The sequence below is a fragment of the Nicotiana sylvestris genome, chromosome 10 (genome assembly GCF_000393655.2).
Source record: "Nicotiana sylvestris chromosome 10, ASM39365v2, whole genome shotgun sequence".
In the NCBI taxonomy this organism is placed as follows: domain Eukaryota; kingdom Viridiplantae; phylum Streptophyta; class Magnoliopsida; order Solanales; family Solanaceae; genus Nicotiana; species Nicotiana sylvestris.
In genome coordinates, this window is record NC_091066.1 from 152,383,438 (window position 1) to 152,402,817 (window position 19,380).

Consider the following 19,380-nt stretch of genomic DNA (forward strand, 5'->3'; position numbering starts at 1 on the left):
GCTACCCCCTCAAATAAAAGCTAACATTGTCCTCAATGCTAACTAACCAAAAATAGCTCAAAATAAGATAGAGAGTAAAGAAAACTCCCTATTCGTCCTCCGTCTGCATAGGATCATGATCCTGGGTCCTTGGTCCTTGGACTGCTCAGGAACCTGTGACTGGATCCCTGTAACCTATGTCTGCACTGGGACCTGGGGCTGGTTGGAGGAACCATCCTGGAGGTCTGCTAACTCAATCACTGCATCATCAGTACATGGATCATCTTTCTCCTCTTCGGTGCCCTCTCTAACTCCTGCTCTGGGTCAGGCTGGGTTGTTGGAATTGGGTCATGCAATAATAGCTTCAAGGGCAATTAATCAGCCTTCATTTTCTCTATTTCCACCCTCAACCCCTTCACTGACTCCTTTGATGCCTGAGTTTTTCTCAACTTTTTTGTTTCCTTTGTCAGCTCCTTCAATGCTTTGACATGAGAACCTACAGCCTCCAATATTAATTGTTGGTTCTCCAGGAGCTTCCTCTGGTTGTCCAGAAGCTCTTTGAGAGTATCCTCCACTGACTGTGGAACCTGTGGCTGAAGGGGTACAGACTGGGTTGCCACTGAGGTAGAAAGCACAGACAGCTTAGAAGTGGCTGCCTGCATCCAGTTGTTAATACTGGCAAGGGTTTGGCTCAAACGATGGGCAGTCAATGGGTAGACTGAAGATGAGGGGATATCTGGGGCAGTGGAAGTAGAGGGTCCTGGGGCAGTCTCTGGTATGCCTGAAGGAGGCTGAGAAGAAGCTACTACTACTACTGGCTCTTCAGACTGGCCAATAGAGGCAGTGGCTTTGCCTTTAGGGTCTTTGGGGTTGTCCTCACCCTTGAGGTTGTACCAGGAAAAGGGTGCCTTTGATTTCACCTTCACATCGAATCTCCTTTTTTCTACATCCTGATCCTCAAAGTACATAGTCAGGAAATGTGGGAAGGGTTATGATCTATCACACCTTCATTGACCACCCCTGTGATTACCCCGGACATAACATTCCCGATGTTGATCGGGTATCCTACCATGATAGAAGCTACCAAAATTGCCTGGGAGATAGGAAGAGAGTTCTCATGAGTGGTGGGGTCTAGCCTGCTGCAAACAAATGTCTCCTACCCTTTTGCCTCGAAGTTCAGGGTTTTCCTCAAAATTTTGACTCCCGCTGTCAACCATGCTAGGGTGGTACCTGGGCCAAGTACTCTGCTAACCACGGACGGGCATCCTCTCCCAATACTACCTTTTCTAAGTATAAAGTTTCATCCTCATCCAGAAAGTCCAGGTATTCATTGATTGTCTAGCCATCAAACTTCACTGTCAAGTTTCGCACCTTAGTCACTTTACTTCCCTTTTTGATGTGGGAAGTATTAGTGTAGAACTTCTTGACTAAGTGCTCATTTGCATCCTCAACGTTGCCTATGAAATAGTCCCAGCCCGGCCTCTCTCTGAATTGCCTCTGCACATTTGGGTTGTGAGGCAGAAGATCCTTGTCAATAAATCTCCGTTCAAGTATCAACTTCCTCTCTGGCCACCATTCTTAGAATTTGTGGTAAGCAAGCTCACTAACAAATCTATCCTGCCAAGCCTCTGGCTTTCGAGTTTTCTCTACCCCCTACTTGAGGCACACCCCCTCCTTCTTCTTCTTCTATTGGTTCCTCACCGGGTGTTGAAGCTGTAGGTGAAGTAGAAGAAACATCATCACCGCTCTCAGCTGAGCCCTCAGACGACTCTGAAGAAATTGCAACTGAAAGAGTGCCCGGAGGTGTAACTCTCAATCTTCGCCTTTCGGTCCAGTCAGGAACATACTCCGGCACTAACTCGAAGTCAGATGCCTCCTAGGAGGGCAAATACTCATTTCCCGAATGGGAAGCAGCTCTATCCACAGCCTTTATTGACTTCCTAGTGTCCTTGATTGCCTGCCGGACTTGGGGGGTCAATCTGATCATGCTTTGTCCCCTACCCCAGGGGGGCTCTCCTTTTTACTTTTTTTCCACCACCGCCTCGTGATTTAACCATTTTCTGCAAGTGAAATTCAGTTGAAGCTTGTTACTATCACAGTATCAGAAGAATCAGAGAAGAAAACAATTGAAGACATAGAAGAAAAGAGTTGCAGACTACAAACTGCAGACCACATAAAATGTAGTGTGGCCGTAAAGGGACCACCGTGGACCGCACAAAATGGCACCGCAGTCTGCATTGAGGTGGGGGTCAGAATACCCACTCTCTGTTTACATGCACTGCAGACCGCAAGAAATGGTCTGCGGCCGCGGTAAGGCACTGTGGACCGTGAAAAGTCGACTGCGCGGTACTCAACATTTGACTTTCTAAACTTTTACCACCGCGGTCCGCACAAAATGGCATTGCGGACCACAGTGAAGCACCGCGGACCACAGAAAAACCCAATGCGGTCGTGATAAGCTTAACCAAGCAACACAACCTAGGGTTTTAATTTTCTTCACATTTTAGCCTAATTTTCACATGTTATTGATCCCCTAGGTGTTCAATCACTGTTTGCCACTGATTAACCCTAATCTAAACACATTAAGTAAACCTACGCTACAAATTTAAAGAAAAGGGAATAAGAAGAAGAAGAAGTACTACAACTAACTAATTAAAAGAAAAGAAAACAAAGTTAAAAACTAAAAAAAGATTAAAATTACCAGTAATGAAATGCAACACAGATGAGTTAGAATGAGAGTTTGAATTTTTGTAGTTAGGGTTGGATGAACAATATTTTTCTATTTAGTGATCAAATGAGCGAAAAGTTTTAAATGAAGGCCTGAGGTTCTATTTATAGAAAAGGAACCTTGGACCCACTCTACCTACCCACCGCGGACTGTAAGAAATGCATCGCGGTCCGCGGTACTCAAAAACATAAAGCTCTGGGGAGACAACCACTGCGGACTGCAAGAAATGCTCTGCGGCCGCAGTGGGGCACCGCGGACCGCATAAAATGCATTGCGGCCACGATGCCAATCTTCAGAGAACCACTACTTTTTTACCAATCAACACTGCGGACCGCAATAAAATTTTGCCCCCGCAACAACGCCATTGCGGCCGTGAAAAATGCATTAAGGCAGCAGTCCAATCTTCAGAGAGTGCATCATTTTTCCATTTTTCTAGTTTAGTTCCTGCATTGCATCAAATCAATCCTACACACATCTCACAACCAGTTAGACCAAAAGAAAATCCTATACTACAAAGAAAATTAAAGAAAAACAAAAAAAAGACACATGGGTTGCCTCCCAAGAAGCGCCTAATTTAACATCGCGACACGACATAGGTTACCATCAAATCACTTTAGATGGATCAATGCCACCATGTGGCTGCTATCAATCTTTCAAAGGTAGTTCTTGACTCTGCCACCATTCACTCTGAAGACCTCCCCATTTTGTTTTTCAAATCAAGTGCACCAAATGGAGTCACAAAAACCACTTGAAAAGGTACACTCTCTTTTGACTTAAGTTTTCCCGGAAACAGACGTAACCGAGAATTGAACAAGAGAACCAAATCACCCACTTTGAACTCCTTGCCACGAGCATACTTATCATATAGGCACTTCATCTTGTCCTTGTATAAGGACGAACTGGAGTAGGCATGGAATTGGAATTCATCAAGTTCATTAAGCTGCTCCACATGAAGATTTGCTGTCATATCCCATTCAAGATTCAGCTTCCTCAAAACCCATATGGCCTTGTTCTCTAACTTAACCGGTAGATGGCAAGCTTTCCCAAACACCAACCGGTACGGAGACATACCAATCAGAGTCTTGTAGGCAGTCCTATAAGCCCATAGAGCATCATCCAACTTCTTTGACCAATCAGTCCTATTTGTATTGACCGTCTTTGACAATATACTTTTGATTTCCCTGTTTGAGACTTCACTTGGCCACTCACCTGAGGATGATAAGGAGTAGAAACTTTGTAATTGACACCATACTTTACAAGCAAAGTGTCAAAAGCTTTATTGCAAAAATGAGACCCCCCATCACTTATGATTTCTCGAGGCGTGCCAAACCTAGTAAAAATGCTCTTTTTGAGAAATGCAACAACACTCCGGGCCTCATTGTTGGGCAAAGCCACAACTTCAACCAACTTTGAAACATAGCCGACTGCCACTAAAATGTATGTGTTCCCACATGAACTAACAAATGGGCCCATGAAATCAATGCCTCACGCATAAAAAAATATCAACTTTATGAATGGTATTGAGAGGCATCTCATCTTTCTTCAAAATTCCACCCGCTCTTTGACATTTGTCGCATCTCTTCACAAGTTCACTTGCATCTTCATACAATGTTGGCCAAAAAATCCACAACTAAGAACTTTTGAAGCCGTCCTCGCCCCGCCATAATGTCCACCATAGGGAGAGGAATGACAAGCCTCTAAGATAATCAATTGCTCCTCCTCCGAGACATACCTTCGAATCACATCATCCGTGCAGATCTTGAACAAGTATGGCTCATCCCAATAAAAGTCCAAACTATCCCATTTGAGCTTCTTCCTTTAGTTAGAAGATAGCTCATACGGGATTATGCCAGTCACAAGGAAATTATCCACGTCCGCAAATCATGGCATACCATTCACTGATACAGAAAGGAGTTGCTCATCGGGAAATGAATCATTGATCTCTAGGCTATCACGAGGCCTCCCCTCCTCCTCCAAGCGGGACAAGTGGTCCGCCACTTGGTTTTTACTGCCCTTCCAGTCCACAATCTCCAAATCAAACTCTTAAAGTAACAAGACCCATCGCATCAGCCTAGATTTTGAATCCTTCTTCGTCATCAAGTACTGGAGTGCGGCATGATCGGTGTGAATTATGACTTTGGTGCCCATGAGATATGGCCGAAAATTTTCCATTGCGAACATAATAGCCAAAAGTTCTTTTTCAGTCACCGTGTAGTTCACTTGCGCATCATTTATTGTCTTTCTTGTGTAGTACATCAGATGAAATATTTTATTCACTCTTTGACCCAACATCGCCCCAACCGCAACATCATTCGTGTCACACATGAGCTCAAAAGATAAGCTCCAATTGGGTGCAGTAATAATAGGAGTGGTGGTCAACTTGTGCTTGATAAGTTCAAAGGCTTGCATACATCCCTCATGGAACACAAACTTGGCATCTTTTTCTAATAACTTGCACAAAGGATTCACTACCTTCGAAAAGTCCTTGATAAATCTCCGGTAGAACCCCGCATGCCCAAGAAAACTTCTAACTCCCTTGACTGAAGTAGGGGGAGGGAGCCTTGAAATCACTTCAATTTTTGCTTTGTCCACCTCTATACCATGCTTTGAAATTTTATGGCCAAGGACTATGCCCTCCTCAACCATGAAGTGACATTTCTCCCAATTAAGCACAAGATTGGTTTCTTCACAACGGGCCAACACTCTATCATGATTTTTCAAACATTCATCAAAGGAATCACCCACAACACTGAAGTTGTCCATAAACACCTCCAAAATATTTTCCACCATATCGGTCAAAATGGCCATTATACACTACTGGAATGTAGACGGTGCATTACACAACCCAAATGGCATCCTAGAAAAGGCAAAGGTACCATATGGACAAGTGAAGGTGGTCTTCTCCTGATCTTCTAGAGCAATCAAAATTTGGTTGTACCCAGAATACCCATCCAAGAAATAGTAGAAGGCACACCCAGCAAGTCGGTCTAGCATCTGATCAAAAAAAGGCAATGGAAAGTGATCCTTGTGGGTCACTTTATTCAACCTGTGGTAGTCCATACACACCCTCCACCCGGTGACAGTCCTGGTCGGAATCAACTTATTCTGTGGATTGGTAACCACGGTCATACCACCCTTCTTCGGCACACATTGCACCGGCGAAGTCCAAGAGCTATCAGAGATGGGGTACACAACCCCGGCATCCAACCACTTAATCACCTCCATTTTCACAACTTCTTGTATTGCCTGGTTCAACCTCCTTTGATGTTCCAAGGAGGGCTTTGCATCATATTCCAGAATAATCTTGTGCATACAACATGCGGGGCTCATCCCCCGAATGCCAGCTAATGTCCATCCAATTGCCTTCTTCCACTTTTGTAGCACCGCCAATGTGGCATCAACCTGCATGTTAGTAAGACGAGGAAAGAATAACTAGCAAAGTTGAACTACGGCCTAAGAATTCATACCTGAGGTGTGGAGGCAACGACTTCAACTCCAACACCGAAGGTTCCTCGATTGAGGGCTTTGTTGGTGGGGTCTTCCTAGGCTCATAAGAGTAAGAGCCCATTCCATGTAAAGCATTGACACACTCCACTCGGCCTTCATCCTCATTTACATCAAGATTCAACAAAACCGCCTCTAGAGGGTCCTCCACATTGACCATTGCACTAGTATCATCAATTATCACTGCAGTGACAAGATCCACAAAATGCACACTTCAGAACTGTTGAGCTGCTTCATTGACTTGCACACATGAAATACCACTTTCTCATCACCCACCCGGAAGGTGAGTTCCCATGCTTTCACATCAACTAAGGCCTTCCCCGTTGCAAGGAAAGGTCTTCCTAATATGATTGGAATCTCATAATATACCTCACAATCCAAGATCATAAAATCAGCTGGCAAGATATATTTATCCACCCAGACAAGAACATCATCAATTATACCCAATGGCCATTTCATGGTTCTATCCGCCATTTGCAATCTCATGAAAGTCGGCCTCGGTTGCCCAATACCCAAAGTCTTGAAAATTGAGTAGGGCATCCAGTTGATACTTGCCTCCAAATCACATAGAGATTTAGCAACGTCTGCACTCCTAATGGTGCAAGGAATGATGAAAGCACCAGGATATTCTAGCTTCGGAGCCATTGAGTGTACCGTTGCACTAACTTGGTGGGTCATCTTGATAGTTTCACAATCCATGGATCTTTTATTTGTCACCAATTCCTTTATGAATTTAGCATAACCCGGCATTTGCTCTAGAGCCTCCACCAAAGGCACATTAATAGATAAGTTCTTCATCATGTCAATAAACCTTTTAAACTGATTCTCATTTTCTGCTTCGCGAGCCTTTGAGGATAAGGTGGAGGTGGTCTTGTCAAAGGAGACTTTGCTTTAGGCATAACCATTTCCGGCATGTCTATTACGTGTTCCCTAGACGGGTTCACGTTATTCTGCGTTTCCACCTCGGCATCTTGGATATCAATCCTCACTTCTTCATTTACGTTCTCATCAATCACATTCTCAACCACCAAAGGAATCTCATCTTCTTGCAACTCAACTTTATCACTCAAAATTTCTTTTTGTTTGGAGGCATTCATATCATCGCCTCGTCCACTTCTTGTAGTTACCACCATAACATGCCTGGAATTGTTCCCACCCTTCCGGTTAACTACCGTATCACTAGGTAGAGCCCCCTTAGGATGAGTATTCAAGGATTGTGAGATTTGGCCTAATTGAACCTCCAAGTTTCTGATTGAAGTATTGTGGGAAGCCAACTGAGCATCAGAGTCCATATTCTTTTTCATTATCTGTTCAAACATCATTTCAATTCTCTCCATTTTATTGTTAGAAGAACTAGGACCTTGGGATGGAAATGGGGGTGGGTTGTTCGGTTGTTGATACATTGTTGCCCCAATTGGAATTTTGGTTGTTGTTCCCCCAATTACTATTTCCTTGTTGTTGTTGATTGCCCCAATTGCCTTAGGGTATCCATTGTTGTTGGTTGGAAGAATTGCCCCTTTGGCCCTAATAATTGTTCACATATTGCACTTCTTCATTCTGCTCATCATAACCATCATCTTGGAACGCACCACTATCTTGGTTAAATTGATCCGAACTTCCTTGGTTTTATTGACCTCTTTGTCTTCTTTTGTTCACTAGCATGTTGACACCCTCCATAGCATTAACTTGTCATGGCGTTTGAACCTATTGTAGTTGTGCCTTTGCAAGCTGGTTCATTGTGGTTGTCAATTCTGCTATTGCCTACCCATGATTATGAAGTTCTTTGTGCAAGTGAATGACCGTGGGGTCACCCTGAGGCACATTTGCTCTACTTTGCCAACTGGAAGACATGTCAGCCATTTCATCCAATATTGCATTAGCCTCATCATACGGTGTGTTCATGAAATTTCCCCCGGTGAGTTAGTTCATTATGCACTGATTTGTTGTGTTAATGTCCCAGTAGAAAGTCTGTTGTATCATTGCCTCAGTCATATCATTGTTGGGGCATTACTTTACCATGGTCCGGTATCTCTCCCATATCTCATGTAGTGGTTCGTTGGGATCTTTCTTAAAAGCTAATATTTCATCCCTCAAAGTTGCCATGTACCCCGGCGAGAAAAACTTTGCAATGAATTTATCAGCCAATTCATCCCAAGTAGTGATAGAATAGTTGGGAAGTCGTTCAAGCCAATCCAATGTCTTCCCTCTAAGTGAGAAAGGGAATATTCTCAACCGAAGTGCATCCTCTGATACATTAGTTTTCTTGATCCCCCAATAGGTATTCACGAAACCCTTGAGATTTTTGTAAGCATTCTGATGGGGAGCACCCGTGAAATACCCTCGTTGCTCCAACAAAGGCAGCATCGCATTTGTAATTTAAAAATTGCCCGCCCGGATCTAGGGTGAGACAATTGCACTAGCATATTCTTGGTTGGGAAGCACTCGAGGAGCCACTCTTGGAGGTGGTGGGGGAGGGTCTGGAACATTATCATTGGCCTGGAGGCCTCTCCTTTGAGCTTGAGGTACTATAGGAACCTCATCATCAATATTATCATCTATTTCCTCCCCCGGCGGAAGATCTCCAAGAGGTACATTATTTGTAGCCATTTTGTACCTGAGTTTGCGACACACACAAATTAGTAACACAAAAGAAAAAAAACAGTACACAAAACTATTTAGATAGATAGTCGAAACCGTTAGCTCCCTGGCAACGGCGCCAAAAGGTGATCGATGCCAACCCTACACCACTACAAAGTGACAAGAGTGGTCGAAGCAGCTTTTACCCGAGATGGTCGAGATCGAATCCACAGGGAGCTAGAATTGGTTGGGAAATGGTTTCCTATCTAAATTAGCAATGCGTAGTGCTCTTAATTACACTTCAAATCATCTTGGGTTGTTTGTTACTTCTAATTTTTAAACTAGTAGTATGCTAAATTAAACTAGGAGTGAATACTTGTAAGGTTTTCTAAATAGTTAAAGAGGCACTAGGGAAGTGACTTTCTCCTTGGTGAATACTTGACTAGATCTAAAGCCTAAGGTAAAGATGTTATGTTGGGAATTACGATATAGCCAATGCACGAAATTACTCACTCTATACCTCTCGGTAGCTTGAGTGACTTTGCCCTAATTGACTTTCTCAAGACCAATTGGGTGTCCAAATTATGCAAGTAATATAGGCTCAAGTCAGGTATTATTATCTCTAGGTTTAACCCTTTAATTGGAGCTATCAAACTCTTGATTACGTCCCAATTCCTTGTTGAACTGATTTTCCTAGACTCAAACCCTCTTTCTCAAGAAGAACCCAAGTCAAATAGGCACAAATTAGTATTTGCAACCACTAATTCAACATGAAAAATACAAATCAGTCCAAATATCAACTACCCATAAACATCTAAGCCTTAAAATAAAAGACCCATCAAATACCCATACTAGGGTTGAGCCAAAACCCTAGCTAATGGTTCTAGCTACTCATAATAATTGAAAAACATCAGAAAATTAGATGAAGAATAACCCATAAATTATTATTACATACTAAGAAATAACGATTCAATGTTGAACTAGCCACAAAATTACTCAAAATAGGTCCAAAACGGCCTTCACGTGCTCTGGGATCTAACAGATTACAAAAGATGCCCTAAAAATGTGAAAAGAAAGTATTTATACTAGGTCGAATTTTCTGGACAAAATACTCCTACAGAGGTACCGCGGACCGCAAGAAATGGACTGCAGCCACATTGGAGCTTTTAGCTTCAATTGCTCAGTCTCTGAACTTGGCCACTGCGGGCAACATAAAGTGCACCGCGGGCGCGGTGGCTTCACTGCGGTCCGGGTAAAATCACATCGCGGACCGCACTGGCTTCAATCGTCCAAACTCCCAACTCTCTGAATCCCCTCTCCACGGACCACATAAAATGGATTGCGACCGCGAAGAGGCTACTGCGGCCGCGAGAAATCCTCCGCGGAACGCACTGCTTTGAGCTTCAAAAGTGCACCTCTCTGAACTCTTCCACCGCGGACCGCACTAAATGGTCTGCGGCTGCGGTGGGTCTGTTGCGGTTGCAGTGGATTTTATGCTGCAGCAATGCCTTGACTAGTTCTTGGTACTTGTGCATGTTTTGTGAGCACGTAATTTTTGCCCTATGTGAATTACTCCCATAAATTCAAGAAAAATGAATTTTTTCCATTATTTATAATTTCGTAGATTTGTAGCATTTTTCATTATTTGCTTGCATTTGTATGCACACGTTTATTTTATTTAAGTCATGGAAAAATACAAAAAATGCATTGCATTTGCATTTGAGATTTAATTTGGCATTTTTGAATTAATTAGTAATTTAGTTGCTTTACAAAAATGGAAAAATCACAAAAATAACTCATTTTTACGTTTTTTAATTTGAGTTTCGAATTTTGGGAGTTTTACTTTCAATTTGGTATTCAATTATTTGTGGTAATTGTTAGTTAGAGTTAATTAATTTATTGTGGTAGGATTATTTGATTTAGGAATTAATTTAGGTTTTTATTTTTAGTTTTAATTTAAAGGAAAATTGGAAATTAAAAGAAGAGGAAAAGAATGACAAAGAAATCTGATTTTGGGCCTTTTGCAATTAAAGTTCCCAGCCCAAGCAATTTTCCACCCAACACTCGGCCCAACCCAGGCCTGACCCGGTCCGGATCCCTCCTCAAATAAAACTACGTCGTTTCGATCAGTGTCGATCTGAGTCGTTGATCTCCACTTGATCGAAATGCTCGGAACTAAAGCCTGGAGAGTATATATATGTCCGAACGCACCCTACCCCCCTCATTTCATTGTCCCAACACCCCACCTTCAGAAACCTACCCCCAAACCATAGTAGCCGCCCCAAAATTCCCCCACCGTCCGGTGGCAGCGCCGTCGTCCACTCACCACTAAATTAACACCATGAACTCCCTTCTACCTCCCCATCCCAAATCTCCAAACAGTTCCTCTCAAATCCCCCTCCATCGCCTCGAATCTCAGATCTGAGGTTAGCACCTGAAACCCTAAAAATTCCCAAATCCACCCAGAATCACACCATACAACCCCTCATCTCCTTCCTGCCTCAAATACGTGTTTGTTTCATTTCAAAATGGTCCATCAGTGGTAGAGAAGAGGTCCGGATAGCCAAGTCTCTCCCTGGGTTCCTTTCTGGCTTAGCAAGGTTAAGTGAACCCAAAACCGTCATTAATCGTTTGTCTTTTGTTAAGGACAACCGATTAATGACCGTCAAAGGTTCACTTTCTTCTTCAAGGTTGTTCGAGTTCATGCAGTTCTTGCTGAAGCAGGTTTGGGATAATTTCCTTTGCGTCGATTGGTTTCCTTTTCATCTCTTCTGTTTGTTTGTTTTTCCAGTTTTCATCCTTCAGAATTTTTGTTTCTTGCTTAATTGCATTATGTTCTGGTTGTAAGTTCGTTAGTTAGCTTGTTTTCTTAATTGTCAATGACAATCGGCTTCATAAGGTTTGAGTTTAATTTGGTTTCAATTCATGAGATTTTCTTCTTTTCGCTAGGTTTCATTTCACATTTGTGAATTAATTTTGGAATTGAAGCATTGAGATTAGTCAAGTATAGTTCATCGTTCGCATTAATTCTTGTTTCAAGAACATTTTTGAATTCATGTTTATGTGTGAAGGGTATTCAAGCTAGTTTTTCATAATTTCAATAGTTGTTCTGAATTTGTTTGAAAGTGTTAGCTCGTTTGTTTACTGTTATTGTGATTGTGAGCATTCAAAATTAAGGGGGGTAAGTGAATAATGGGGAACTTTAGGGGGTAATTTTGGAGATTGTTTCAACTTGAAGAATCTTTAATAACTGATGGGAAGCTTCCTAAATGGACTGCTGCCCAAAATGGTTAAGGAAAACAGGTTGTAAATTGAAAATATCTGAAGGAAATGGACAGCTGTCCAAAAATCAGTTTTAAAAAATGCCCTATGAGGGTATTTTGGAAAAATCTGACTACCTTGCCTTGGAAGGCACACAGCAGACCCTCGGCCTTATAAAGGAAGCCTTCTTCTCATTCAACAGACAGTTCTTTTACACCTTAGAGAGACCAAAAAGGCTGAAAATATAGGAGAAATCAGAACAACTAGAAAAAACAAAAATCACTGTTCCATTGAAAGTTTTTCTATAATTCTTGAGGCTCTCACTTCTGAAACGATCTCTAAACAATCGAGGGCTAAAATGGTTTGAGCTTGGTTGGTTTTCAAAAGTTTGGTTCAAATTTTGGCTATTTTTTTTATTGCTGGGTATCAGTGGTTATTTCTGCTGGTTTAAAGTTGGGTTCAAGGCTGGTTTCATTGGTCATTTCTGAGCTTACTACTGCTGCTGAGTTTGAGATTTTGTTCTGTTGCTGCTGCCTACTGATCTTTACTCCTTCTTGCTTTCTCCTTATTCCCAGGTACATTATCTCTGAGTTCTATCTAATGTGAGGCCTGATTCAAAGATGAAATAAAAATCTGGAAATTTGAGCATAATGTCACCATTGTTTGCTAATTGATTTAGCTTTATTTTGTTTTAATTGCCTTATTTTGGAATCATATAGTGCATTGTATTCTGCTGGTTGGTGATAGTATCCTTCTGAGAGATGTATTTGTTTGTAATTGGTGGGTGACTCCATTTTCTATCAAATATCTCATAGCTAAATGTTGGTTTTGGGCATGTTGAACTCCTATCCCTGAATCTGATCCTGGACTATCATAGAAGCTTGATGAACAATTTGTTTAGTCGAATCAGTAGTTGTGCTTTACCATCAATCATGAAAATCGAGTAATGTAGACTGTATGAAAGCTTCTTTTGTTGTGTAATTTATTTGAACTGTCACGGCAGGCTTGATGTACTTAAACATCAAGAAAAATGTTTAGTATTCAGTTTTATAGTGTATTGGGCAAGAAAAATGTTTCGGCTCGTCACTTCAGGGTCTGAGACGTATATAGAATTACCTTGATTATCTGTAAACATGTTAAATATGAGTCAATTGTTCAAGTTTAGATTCACTTATTTAGCAGTCTCATGAGGTGTAATTTGTCATTGAAATGGTTTAATCAGGTGTAGAATCTCGCGTAATTGCTTTTGTTGAATTAGTTGAAGGGCTGATTTGTTTGAATATGATGGTCTGATGTCCAGGATCTCGGGTCTTGATTGGTCTTGCGTCAGTTTGTTTTAAAAAATAATTTTACTTTGCCTTGTGGTTTGGATTTCGAACCCATGTTGAAACAAAAGGGGAATGGCTTGTATTCACATTTTTGTGGGCTCATGATTAGAGCCCATTTGTTCCTCTTTAATCCTGAACGAATGCGCCACTTAAGTAATTGGGCCTGTCTTATTTGGGCTCTCTTATTAATTGAATTAGTGTTATTTTGGTGACAACCCTGTAGTTGAACGAGCTTGGATTAAGTCACTCATTCGATAGTAAGGGTTCAAATTCCATTAGTGCTTAATTAACTGGATTCCGTCAAATAGATTTGAGGCAAGCCATAGTTAGACACTTAGTAACAAATGGCTCTGTGTTAATTTCACAATGTAGAGGTAAAATAATAAATATTCGTAGAGAAACCTTTAGGGCCGTTTAAAATATCATCGTGATTGTGGACACGTCCGCGTGACACGGTTACAATTTCTTTAAAAATAAATCAGAGTATATGTTCGCGTAACTTCGGCTAAACTTTATTAATGAACAAAGCGTTATTAATTATGGACACTGTCACACCTCCTTTTTCCGCCCCCGCGAGGGGTGAAGGAGTTTTTCCAATTAGAGGACAATCGAAACGGGATTTGTTTATTTATTTCAGAGTCGCCACTTGGGAGATTTAGGGTGTCCCAAGTCACCAATTTAATCCCGAATCGAGGAAAAGAATGACTCTGTATTACAGTCTGCGTACCAGAAATCCGGATAAGGAATTCTGTTAATCCGGGAGAAGGTGTTAGGCATTCCCGAATTCCGTGGTTCTAGCACGGTCGCTCAACTGTCATATTCGGCTTGTTTACCTGATTTTATACAATTATGCGCTCATGTGCAAGTTTTAACTCTTTACCGCTTTTATTATTATATTTTAAAAGAATGTGAACATCATTTAAAAACATGTCTTTGGATTGCGTCACATGAAATGCACCCGCAATCCGGAACACATTTTTATTCAATGTTTTGGGATTTGGATTTGGGTCGCATGAAATGCACACCCGAGTTTAAGAAGGTAAGATTATTAAAATGCGCGCCTAAAGCGATTAGCGTATTTATTATTTTGGGTAAGGCCGTGGAGTTCTCTAAGCGGCCGATCCCGAGTTCTAAGTAATTAACACATACATTTTGTGAGGGCCCCGCAATCTGTGCGTTTTATTTGGCGAGGCTCGTCTCATTTTTATTTAAAAGGATAAACCTATAGTGACTACATTTTTTCTATTAAGTTCGTTTCTAAAATAAAAGAAAATCTCTCAATTAATTACATGCTGAAAAAGACGTAACTTATTAGTTATTATTTTACGGCTAATGCAAATGGAAAATTGCAATCGAGTTTGTACAAAGAGAGATTGCTTTCGTTCTATATTCTATTATTTAATAACACTAGAACATGAGATTGACACACAATAATATCAAAACAAATTAACTATTCTTTGATTAATTTAAACTAACATTATTAGATGAAGGAGTTATTATACATATGCAACCCCATTACTCATTAATCAATCAACTACATTTTTATACAAAGAAAGAAAAATTCTATTCAAACACAAATCTAAACAGGAGGAATTCAACAGGAGCAAAGCCTGGTCAATATTTCATTTCGCCTCAAGCCAAGAGTGTACAAATGTGTACCTGAAAATGGCAATACAAGAAGAAGAGAAGTAGAAGTCAGCAACAGTAATAACACAGCAACGCAACAGCAACCCAACAACAGCAATTCGAACCAGATTCAAGGCCCAGAAAAATTTGAAGAAAACCAAACAAGCTCAATAGAACAAACCCAAAAGTTTGTAAACAAACTAAACAACAACAACCCACGTGTGTATTAAACCCGAAACTAAACTCGTTTCTCACTTTGTTTTTGTTTTCTCTTTTTAAACTCTACCACACTCTCTTCAGATTTTCAGAATGTATTCCTCTCTCAAAAAATGTTCTCCCCAACCCGTAATAATAATCCTCTCCAAAATGTTCTCCAATCCTCTCCTCCTTTCTATGTCAAAATGACTCTTATTTATAGCAAGACTCTTGTCTTGAACCACTAACCCGAAATATTCCCCTAATTGCATGCTTTGTCCCCACTACTTAATGTTTTTCTTATTTAATTCCCTTGTCCCCCATGCCTACATATTTTGTCCCTCATGCCTACATGTTTTGTCCCCCACTACATTAAACAAATATATCAACCCCACCCCATTATATCTTGTCCCACATGCTTAACTTAAACAATTACATTATTCCCCCACTACATTATGTCTTGTCCCCCATTATATTAAACAATTATATCACCTCCCCACTAATTTATGTCTTGTCCCCCACAATGTATTATTTTAATATTGTTAATACCTAGTGGACAGAGCACTCAGATTAAATAATTGTTCAAATGTTCAATTCCAAAAATACCCCTCCGACATTACTGAAATTACCATTTTACCCCTGAACGTACTGCAATTTACCAATCTAACCCCATCAGCTATAACCAATTCACCTAATTAATTCCAACCAAAATACAACAAATATGACCAATTTCTAAACAAATTTAAACAACAAATCCCATGAACACAGATTGAACAACAACATCAAATTAATGGGAATAAGTTAACTATATTGGGAACCAATCCTGGTTAACTTAGACACAAATGAACGAGCAAGGAGACAACAATATTAACAACTGAAACAACATGAATCACAATTAATGGAAACGGAATGCAAACTGAAATCGTATGATGAACAACAAAAAGCAGGAAACTAAACAATACACAAAACGACACCATTTGAACCAATAACAATAATAAACACTTATGGGAATAGCCACAGTTTTATACAAGACTGATTGAACTTCCTAACTTGAAATATGCAACGATACAAAGAAGAAGAAAAATTAGAACAAACCAAACATTTAATTTCTTACCCGGAACGAGAATTGAACAGAAGATGAATGAAAGCTAACAACAACACAAAAAATAGGTCGGAATCCTACCATATTAAAAGGGATTGGGTTCGAATGACAACCTCGACGCACTGCAACTCGACGTCCCCGACTGTGTATGGACTGCTTCGACAAACCTGACCAAAGCTCGAACAAACGAGATGGTTAAGTCTCGTTTTTTGGACTGGAGGCGACGGAAAAGGGTGAAGCAGTAGCGATGGGGTTTGTTTGGAATCAAATGCTTGACGAAGCAGCAGCAACACAGCAGAAGCGATGCTGGACGACTGGAAACTCCTTTGAACACTCCACGAGCAGTCAATGATGAATACGAGGGATTCTTGTGCTGTTGGTGGTCGAAGACGAAGCAGTGGCGATGGGGTTTGGTTTCGAACCAGCTGTTTGATGAGGCTGGATGCAGCAGGAGCAGCAGAAGCAGCTTGGTTTTGGAGCAACAGCGACGGGACAATAGGGTCGTTTGGTTGAAGACGACACAAAAGAAACAGTAGGTGACGGGGTGGAGAAGAAGACGCAGCAACAGCCATGGGTGTCGAGCTCAAGCTCGACGATGACGAAGACGAAACAGTTGCAGCGGGGATGACGAAGAAGATGAAGGCAGAAGCAGCAGTCCGGGTTGTGAGGTGTGAGTGTGTGCGTGTATGTTGCTGTGTGTGTGTTGAGGGTGAGGCGTGAGGGGGAAAGGGCAGCAGCCATGGCTGCCATGTTGGAGGGGTGTGGTCTTGGAGAGGAAGAAGAAGGAGGGGGGCAGATTGGTTTAGTTTTTAGGGTTTGGTTTTCTTTTGTTTTTTGTGAAATGTAGGATAGGGAGATAGGGGTGTTGGGTATTTGGGTTATGGACTGGGTCGACCCGGTTTGAAGTGGACCGGGTCATGGGGAAGGTTGGGTATTTTTTGGGCCTGTGGTTTGACATTGAAGAAGAGCCCAATTTCGATTTTCTTTATATTTTTGCTCTCTTTTCTTCTTTTATGTTTCTAAAACTAAATTCTAAAAATCCTTAAATTATCATCTAGAACTAAATTAATTTATAAAAGCGCAAATTAACTCCCAATAACAATTAACACACAATTAAGTAATAATTAAGCATAAAATTGTACAATTGGATATTAAATGCTAAAAATGCAAACGATGCATATTTTTGTAATTTTCATTCTTGTAAAACAAACCTAATTATTCCTAATTGTAGAATTAAATCCTAAATGCAAATGCGACATATTTTTGTATTTTTTATTAATTTAACAAATAAACATGCACAGACAAATACAAATAATTATCCAAAATGTCACAAAAATTCTCAAAATTGCGCACCAAGAAAAATCGTTTTATTTTGAATTTTTGGGAGTAATTCTTTCATAGGGCAAAAATCACGTGCTTACAGACACGTTCGCATGACATGATTTTTGACTTGCCAAAGGAAAAGAGTATACGTACGCATAACTCAATAATCAAGTGATTTAAAGCGGTTAATAGATAAATGCACAAAAGATCTAAAGTCAGTAATTAGACAAATTTAATAAGCCAAGTATAAATTGCTAAGCGACCGTGCTGGAACCACGAAATTCGGGAATGCCTAACACCTTCTTCCGGGTTAACATAATTCCTTACCCGGATTTCTGTGTTCGCGGACCATAAATAAGAGTCAACTTCCTTGATTCGGGATTTTAACCGGTGACTTGGGACACCATAAATTATCCCAAGTGGCGACTCTGATTTTAATAAATAAACGATCCCGTTTCGATTGTCCTTTAATTGGAAAAACTCCCTTATATTTATACCCTTTACGGGGTGTAGTAAAAAAAGAGGTGTGACATGTTTCACTCCTTTTTGAGCTGGTTTTGACTACTTGTCACTTTTTTGATCAAACCATACGAACAAGTACAACATGTAAGCCTTTAGGACTATTTGTATAAATTTTTAATCAAAACTCAAGTAAAAAGGAGTGTAAAATAAACTAGAATCCCTAGTTATTAGTAAACTAGTCAACTACTTATGATATAAAAAGACAAATCAATAATTCACCTCCCCCTTGTACTTTCACTGTCGAGTAACACTATGAAAGTGTATGAGAAGATGGTGGAGAGGAGGGTGAGAAGGAGTGTGTCTATCTCGGAAAATCAATTTGGAATCATGCCGGGGCGGTTAACTACTGAAGTTATTCATTTTGTGAGGAGATTGATAGAACAGTAGAGGGAGCGGAAGAAGGACTTACATATGATGTTCATTGACCTAGAAAAAGCTTATGACAAAGTCCCAAGGTAGTTTTTATGAAAATGTTTGAAGGCTAGTGGAGTTCCGAAAGTGTACAATAGGGTGATCAAAGATATGTATGAAGCAGCTAAGACTAGGGTGAGGACTGTGGAAGGAAACAAGGATTATTTTTCAGTGGTGATGAGATTGCACCAGGGATCAACTCTTAGCCCATTCCTATTCGCTTTGGCAATGGATATGCTGACGTGACACATCCAAGAGAAGGTGCCATGGTGTATATTATTTGCAGATGACATAGTGCTGATTGACGAGACGTGTTGTGGAGTTAACGCTAGGTTAGAGGTATGGAGACAGACCCTAGAGTCTAAAAGTTTCAAGTTGAGTAGGACGAAAACAAAATATTTGGAGTGCAAGTTCAGTGTCGGGACACATGAAGCTGAAGTGGAAGTGAAGCTTGATACATAAGTCATCCCTAAGAGAGATAGTTTTAAATTTCTTGGGTCTGTAATACAAGATAATGGTGAGATTGACGAAGATATTACTCATCGTATTGGAGTGCCGGTGGATAAAATTGAGACTCGCATATGGTGTTTTGTGTGATAAAAATGTATCACAAGTTCTACAAGGAGGTAGTTAGGTCGGCGATATTGTATGGAGCCGAGTGTTGGCCTGTCAGGAAGTGTCATGTCCAGAAGATGAAAGTAGCGGAAATGAGGATGTTAAGATACATGTGTGGGTATACCAAGAGAGATAAAATCGGGAACAAAGTTATTAGAGACAAGGTGCGTGTGGCTCCTATGGAAGACAAGATGCGGGAATCGAGGTTG

At 40.7% G+C, this 19,380-nt stretch overlaps 1 protein-coding gene across 1 annotated transcript; it reads right to left on the reverse strand.

Moving 5' to 3' along the window:
* Positions 1-1,591: 1,591 nt before the first annotated feature.
* Positions 1,592-7,012, reverse strand: LOC138880133 (uncharacterized). Its single transcript, XM_070159796.1, has 5 exons — positions 6,488-7,012; positions 5,682-6,109; positions 3,403-3,801; positions 3,177-3,216; positions 1,592-1,855 (listed from the first exon to the last, which is right to left on the reverse strand). Exons 1-5 carry the CDS (start codon positions 7,010-7,012, stop codon positions 1,592-1,594), a joined length of 1,656 nt encoding a protein of 551 aa, XP_070015897.1.
* Between the last annotated feature and the right edge of the window lie 12,368 nt (positions 7,013-19,380).